The 8,332-nt window shown below is 42.9% G+C and overlaps 1 protein-coding gene across 1 annotated transcript; it reads right to left on the bottom strand.

Annotated features, from left to right (window-relative positions):
• Positions 1-4,187: 4,187 nt before the first annotated feature.
• On the bottom strand, positions 4,188-6,509 carry LOC129860670 (protein FAM43B-like). Its single transcript, XM_055931302.1, has one exon. It carries the CDS (start codon positions 6,352-6,354, stop codon positions 5,356-5,358), a length of 999 nt encoding a protein of 332 aa, XP_055787277.1. The 5' UTR covers positions 6,355-6,509; the 3' UTR covers positions 4,188-5,355.
• Between the last annotated feature and the right edge of the window lie 1,823 nt (positions 6,510-8,332).

The raw sequence follows: 8,332 nt of genomic DNA, 5'->3' as shown, positions 1-8,332 counted from the left end.
GATGTTGGACGATTAGGCCTGGCTCACATACGTCATTCCGATTCATCCCAAAGGTGTTCGATTGAGTTAAGGTCAGGGCTCTGTACAGGCCAGTCAAGTTCTTCCACTCCGATCTCGACAAACTATTTCTGTATGGACTTAACTTTATGCACAAGGCCATTGTCACGCTGAAACAGGAAAGTGTCTTCCCCAAACTGTTGCCACAAAGTTGGAAGCACAGTATCATCTAGAATATCATTGTATGCTTAAGATTTCCCTTCACTGGAACTAAGGGTCATAGCCCAAATCCTGAAAAACACCCCCAGACCATTATTCCTCCTCCACCAAACATTACAGCTGGCACTATGCATTGGGGCAGGTAGCGTTCACCTGGCATCCGCCAAACCCAGATTTGTCCGTTTGACTGCCAGATGGTCACTCCAGAACTGACTTGTTGAAAAGCTGGCATCAACGAGTTTGACTGAAAGAGCCAAATCACTCATTTGAAGGGGTGTCCACATACTTTTGTACATATGCAGTAGTGTATCTTTCCTGAGATGGATTCGCATCCCACCCTGTGTAATGCCCAGGTTTTCCATATAGTAGGCCTAGATTCAGATGTATGACACAATACAGATGCACAGTAATAATTCCAGCAACATTGTTTGTCTTATGACATTCACGTATTAATATGTTATGTGATGTCCAATTTGTCCATCTGTACACGGCACACAGTAATAATTCCTGTAACATTGTTTGTCTTGTGGCATCCATTCCATGACTGTGTTATGTCTGACATGGGTGCACTTAGCGGAGGAGCCATACAGCGTGTTGTGTAAACAGGTGCGTTCCCAGCAAAACAGAGCCAATGTGAACAGATGGCAGCAGAGCAGGCTAGGTGGCTCATGGATGTCTTCCAGAATACTGGGGCTCAATCACTATCCCACCATCTATTCTAGAGGCTTGTTGACAGCGAATCAGCCACCGGAGACTGGTGTTCTTAATGAACATGAAAGAAATCTAATCAAACACGCGGCAAGACACATGGTGTGTTATGTGTTGCCCACATAATATGTGGAACACACATACATGGAATTGCTGTGGAGCGCAACGTATTATGCAGCAGTGAAGAACAAAGAGGTAGCAGGGAGTCTGTAGGGACATGGTGAGGTTGCTCTGCCCTCGCAGCTGTTCTCTACCTGGCTTCCCCAGTATCTCTCTCTCTCTCTATGTGTTATCTAGTGAATAACGCTCAGGGCAGTGTGACACCACCAAAGGCACATCATCGTCGCCTGGTGGGATGGGGAAGACGATGTTGCATTCCACAGCAATTCCACGTCTGTGTGTTCCAGGAAAAAGAGCCCTTGGAGAATGTGTTAATCAGCTCTCCTGGACACCAGGCAGCAAGAGGAGAGGGAACGAGGTGTGCTGTGGGCAAGACATTTCGGATCAATGAGCCATCACTCAGAAGGGAGAGAGGGGGACAGAGAGAGCAGAGAGGAGACCTGGAAAGTAATGAGACCTTTAGTTCATATGGCTGTGTGGGTGCGTGTGTGCGTGTGTGTGTGTGTGTGTGTGTGTGTGTGTGTGTGTGTGTGTGTGTGTGTGTGTGTGTGTGTGTGTGTGTGTGTGTGTGTGTGTGTGTGTGTGTGTGTGTGTGTGTGTGTGTGTGTGTGTGTGTGTTTGTGGTGATTCTGTTGGGGGGGCGCACATGCATGTGTATGGAAATATTTATTTCACCCCATGGACCAAATCAGATATTTTAGATTACATTTCACATTAGTTCTCAATAAAAATCTATAATGAATGTACACTATATATACAAAAGTATGTGGACACCCCTTCAAATGACTAGATTTGGCTATTACAGCCACACCCGTTGCTGGCAGGTGTATAAAATTGAGCACACAGCCATGAAATCTCCATAGATAAATATTAGCAGTAGAATGGCCTTACTGAAGAGCTCAGCGACTTTCAATGTGACACCGCCACCTTTCCAACAAGTCAGTTCGTAACATTTTTCCCTTCAACTGTAAGTGCTGTTATTGTGAAGCCATTGGACTCTGGAGCAGTGGAAACTCGTTCGCTGGAGTGATGGATCACGCTTCACCATCTGGCAGGTTGACGGTCAAATCTGTGTTTGATGCCCTAATACATAGTGCCAACTGTAAAGTTTGGTGGAGGAGGAATAATGGTCTGGGGCTGTTTTTCATGGTTCGGGCTAGGCCCCTTAGTTCCAGTGAAGGGAAATCTTAACGCTTCAACATAAAATTACATTCTAGACATTTCCATACTTCCAACTTTGTGGCAACAGTTTGGGGAAGGTCCTTTCCTCTTTCAGCATGACAATGCCCTCGTGCACAAAGCGAGGTCCATACACAAATGGTTTGTCGAAATCAGTGTGGAAGAACTTGACTGGCCTGCAAAGAGCCCTGACTTCAACCCCATCAAACACCTTTGGGATGAATCGGAACGCCGACTGCGAGCCAGGCCTAATCGCTCAACCTCAATAAAAAAAAAAATATATAAAAAAAATATGCTCTTGTGGCTGAATGGAAGCAAGTCCCGGCAGCAATGTTCCAACATCTAGTGGAAAGCCTTCCCAGAACAGTGCAAGCTGCTATGGCAGCAAAGGGGGGACCAACTCCATATTAATGCCCATGATTTTGGAATGACATGTTTGACAAGCAGGTGTCCATATACTTTTGGTCATGTAGTGTATTTTCACACAAAATACAAAATTAACTGTATGTGTTGTCTTTTGTATTCATCCAAGGTGAACTAGGGTAGATTTGTGGTTGGGAGTTTCCTTATTGTTTCCCTACAGACTGGTGATCCTCTACCTTCTCAGAGGTAGTTTATTAGTGAATATATTGACAACAACAGTTCCAGAAAATCTCACCAAAGACCAATCCATCTAAATAATTTAAACCTGAGTAAATTGAACTGGCTCTGTGTTCTGCAAGATCGGCAAACGAAAAATGACAGGAAGCCTCCTGTATGGCGAAGCCAATCTGTCAAAACATAACAGGTCTGTTTATTTGTTACATAACTAAACATTGTAAATATACACGTTTGTGATGTGTTTTGAAGTGTGAATGTTATATTGTATTATTATTTACCAAAAGCTGCAGGAACTGGAGAAATGTATAATTATGATAATTATGCTTAAAAAGTATATATCCGTTTAAGAGAACTACAATATCCATTTGATGAACATTTCATTAGAATTTCACATCACAAATGAATTTGGTCTGATATCTTGATTAGCATATTGACAGTAAAAATGAATTTGGTCTGATATCTTGATTAGCATATTGACAGTAAACATGAATTTGGTCTGATATCTTGATTAGCATATTGACAGTAAAAATGAATTTGGTCTGATATCTTGATTAGCATATTGACAGTTAAAATGAATTTGGTCTGATATCTTGATTAGCATATTGACAGTAAAAATGAATTTGGTCTGATATCTTGATTAGCATATTGACAGTAAAAATGAATTTGGTCTGATATCTTGATTAGCATATTGACAGCAAAAATTAATTTGGTCTGATATCTTGATTAGCATATTGACAGTAAAAATGAATTTGGTCTGATATCTTGATTAGCATATTGACAGTAAAAATGAATTTGGTCTGATATCTTGATTAACATATTGACAGTAAAAATGAATTTGGTCTGAAATCTTGATTAGCATATTGACAGTAAAAAAGTATGAAGCTTCCTGGTATCCGTCTCAGTTCAGTTGGTTCTGTATCAGTCTGACAGGCAGCCCACTCTTGCCTAGGCAGGGAATTTATGTTATTTTCCTGAACTATTCAATGCTCTGATTAATTGGTTCACTCCGAGGAAAGGGCTGAGTGGCCAATACCAGCCCAGCAGAGATTGGTCCGTCCAATCTACATCTAACCAAGTGGCAAGGTCCAATTTAGATGTGGTTTAATGTGGCGTGACTGTTTATGTCTTGTGGTGGTGGATACTAAACAAGACACCTCTTCGGTAATTGTGGCCCTGAGAAGCTTTGTGTTTGGTTGATTTCTTTGTTGTTCCATATCTTGTTTAGACTAACTTCAAAATATACAATATTGTGGAGACGAGAATCAGATCAAGCTCTCAGATTGACCATAATCAGACAAATGCTCTATGCTCAGCTTTGATAGTCAGTAACTGTCTAAATGTGTCACTCATATACAAAAATGAAATTCGGGGGGTATTTTTTTATTACTTATTACACAATAATTTAATTTCATGTAGATATAACAAAGACCATAATCACAATGTTTTTGTTAAATAGTAAAGACTCAATCTTTAGGAAATTAGATAAAAGAATAGACTAAATATTTTGTGGTCTGGTTCATTCACCTGTGAGAAACAGATGTATCTTTCCTCAGTGTGTCTGCCATTTTGAGAGAAGAAAGGTCCGGCAGTCATGCAAACACATCCTTAATCCTGCTGATAGAAATATAATACACACTCGGGCATGTATCTCTGTTTCGTTTATAGGTAAAACAACAAATGTTCAAAAACTACACATTTGTGCATACTCTCATTTGTCTCCATGGTCACAAATGTATCACAGTGTGGAGATATAACACAACAACAGCCTTGAGATCAAAGGTGTCTCATTAAGAAAGACAAAAGACTCAGCATTAAATGTCACTGCGGATATAAATAATACGCAGGGCTTTAACAAATGGCAGCAATAAACATGTCAACTCAATGGCTTGATTCCCAAATTATAGCCTAATTCATTAATCTGCCGGAGTTATGCTGTTGTAAAATTGTATTAAACTTCTGCTCAGGGTTGAACCTCAGTAAGGTCAACTGTGGAAAATTACATTTTACAGACTGTCTTGGTAGAAAGTATACATCTTGTCATATAAACAACCTCTCTGAAAAAGTACAAGTCAATCAAAATTTGCGTACATTAAAACACTGTATTTACAAAATATCAAGTTACACAAACGTAAACACAATTTGGGTTTGGGTGAGATGTGAGACCTGGCAGTACTATGACGAGCTCAGTGTTAGTTCTCTCAACAGTCTCGGAAATTGTTCCCTTTTTAATTGTGCTATTATCAATCTCTCACACAACCCTCATTGTAAACACTCAGTCTCACCAAATTGTTACAGTAAATTGAAATTGACAAACCAGAGTCTGTCTGAGCCGTCTGAAAAAATATATTCCTTTCCCAAACAGAGATTTTCTTCCTTCCTTGACCCAGAAGAGCACTGGAGGAGAACTTCCCTGACAGACACTGCAAATTGTGGACAACAGGAAAGAGCCAGTGAAAATAGGTTGCCAGTGAAAGGAGAAGAGGACGAATGTGGCTCTGTGGTAATATGACACCATATCCACGTACTCTCCTCTCACACTAGAGAACTGACAAATGTCAATGTGTTGTTGTTGCTGTCGCTGATGCTTATGTTGATGTTGATATAGCACTCATCCAGTCCATTAACTATGTCCCCTAGGCTCATCTCACATGACCCATATGACTGTGTTAGGTCAGTGTCCTTTAGAGTTTCTTCATCTCCCTCATACCCTTCTTCCTCCACCTTCTCATCCTCCACCTCTTCCTCCTCTTCTTCCTCCTCTGTGATGGAGCAGAGACGGGTGGTGCTGGGGCCTCCAGGGCTGTCGGCAGGTGGCCGGTAGTGGCACTGCCCGTTGAGCAGCTTCCTCAGAGGCATCAGCGGCACCATGTCCTCCCCCAGCAGCTGCTGTTGGCAGTGCCTGAAATCACTCTGCCTCTTCAGCCGCTTGAACTCACTGAAGGCTGAGGTGGACGTCTGGTAGAGACTATGTGCGATGGCCCTGGCCTTCTCTGACTTGCTGACTAGAACGGCATGGCACCGGAGAACCACAGCCTTGTTCTTGACCTGATGTCTGTAGATCCAGGCTAGGATCTTGGGCCGGCAGGGGTCAGCTGTGCAGCAGGTGATCCGGTTCAGAGAGTATAGGTGGGTGGGCTTCTTCTTGCCTGTCTTGTCTGTGCCCATCCGGATGCCCTGAATACCCACTGTTAACATCATCTTGACGCTCTGCTCTCCGTAGTTACTCCTTTGCCAGATCTTAGCCACAGGGTCCTGTGTGCAGCCTCCCCCTTTAGCTGTGATGGTGACGATGCTTCCCAGGTAACGGACGTTGTAGGTGTGCTCCTCTTTATTGAGCTCCACCGTCTGCCTCTTGCTCTGGAAAACGGAGCCCAGCCAGTCAAAGGGAGTGGAGTCAGGGAGCAGGTCGGGACAGGAGCGCACCAGGGAGGAGATGATGGACTGGTAAGTCAGCCCCACTCCAAGGCTCTTAGGCTTTGTCTTGGCCTCATCCTCCACGAGAACAAACTTACTTCTTCTCCAGGGCAGCATGGTGCAGGCTGAGTGAGTTTGAGGGAGCGAGCCCTCCTGCCTGTGTGTGTGTTTTTGTCAGCAAAATAGAGAGAGCAGAGAGAAAGAGGGAGGGAGAGAAATAGATAGAAGCCTCCCTGCCAAGCACAGAGGAAAGACTGAGAGCTGCGAGCCTCAGCCAGTCTGTTCCACCAATTGCTCCTCCTTCCTCTCCTCCTCCCTCCTTCTCCTCATCTGTCTGCATCATCCAGCTCTGATCAGTGCTGGAGACTTAGCCCCGTGCTTCAGAAACCCCCCCCTTCCTCTTCCCTCCTCCACTGTTTTCATTCCAAATAGCTCGCCAACCCCACTCATTTATCTGGCCAGGCCTGAGAAGGAGATTGGGATTTCTCTGTATTTATGTTTGTCTTAACCCTGAGCACGCTGAGACAGAGAGGGTTCATCCGGATGTCATTGTGTCCTCAGGGTGGATTGATTATGTATTTGATTAGCTGTTACATTATGATATGGAGGTCAAAGGTTGGAATGGTGTTCTAATGAATTTTACTTCCATGTTTTGGTGAATATTAATAGTGAAATTGACATGGAAATGTCAATTCCATGGGAATGTCAATGGACTTTAAAATGACCATATCAATCATTGGTTCCCAGCACATTTAGCTGAAAACACAAGTAATATAAACATTATAAAGGTTGTAACCCAGCAGATGCTTAGACTTGAATTATGCCTAGTTAAACTCCAAATCAGCAGGATTCTGGGTTATTATGAACATGTTATGTAGTTTATGTAGATCTCAACTGCAAATGCAATCCCTTTTTCCTTCCCTTTCCTTGTCTTGTTAAAATACAGACAACATAGCCTATACATCTGCTATTGTAAGTGCTGGAATGTTACATGTGTCCATGACATCTCCCTCCATCTAATTTTATTGTGGTCTGTGCTATGTCATGCTTGACTGATTTACTCTATATTGGGAGGGCCCATCACAGGGCAGCGTTTCCGGTTTTGCAGCAATGAATCATTGTGAGTATTATTTCTATCTGTCACCAAGGGTGCCAGAGAGTGGGACTACATTTGTCATGCGTAGATGAAGTGAGAGAATGACTCAAACTGAGAGGAAGTAGCTGTGTAATAATATGGGGGCAATTCCACGATAACAGAGTGATGCTGAGTCTTACTTTCACTTTAAAATGTATGCCAAGATAAAACCATAGGTTGTAAAATTTAACAAACCATACACCCATATGCAGAAGTCTACTTTTAACTCCATTGTACATTTTACTAAAACACATTTACTTCAGGAACAGTGCAGATGCAAATTTTGGTAACAGATTGACAAAAAACAGAGGGAGATTTTACTATGTGACCACGTTTTCCAAATTAAGATTCAAAGATCAAATCAAATTTATTTATATAGCCCTTCTTACATCAGCTGATATCTCAAAGTGCTGTACAGAAACCCAGCCTAAAACCCCAAACAGCAAGCAATGCAGGTGTAGAAGCACGGTGGCTAGGAAAAACTCCCTAGAAAGGCCAAAACCTAGGAAGAAACCTAGAGAGGAATCAGGCTATGAGGGGTGGCCAGTCCTCTTCTGTCTGTGCCGGGTGGAGATTATAATAGAACATGGCCAAGATGTTCATAAATGACCAGCATGGTCAAATAATAATAATCACAGTAGTTGTCGAGGGTGCAACAAGTCAGCACCTCAGGAGTAAATGTCAGTTGGCTTTTCATAGTCTATCATTAAGAGTATCTCTACCGCTCCTGCTGTCTCTAGAGAGTTGAAAACAGCAGGTCTGGGACAGGTAGCACGTCCGGTGAACAGGTCAGGGTTCCATAGCCGCAGGCAGAACAGTAGAAACTGGAGCAGCCAGGTGGACTGGGGACAGCAAGGAGTCATCAGGCCAGGTAGTCCTGAGGCATGGTCCTAGGGCTCAGGTCCTCAGAGAGAGAAAGAAAAAGAGAAAGAGAGAATTAGAGAGAGCATACTTAAATTC

This window comes from Salvelinus fontinalis, chromosome 8 (assembly GCF_029448725.1).
Source record: "Salvelinus fontinalis isolate EN_2023a chromosome 8, ASM2944872v1, whole genome shotgun sequence".
NCBI classification, from domain to species: Eukaryota; Metazoa; Chordata; class Actinopteri; order Salmoniformes; family Salmonidae; genus Salvelinus; species Salvelinus fontinalis.
This window is presented reverse-complemented; position numbering and strand designations above follow the sequence as displayed.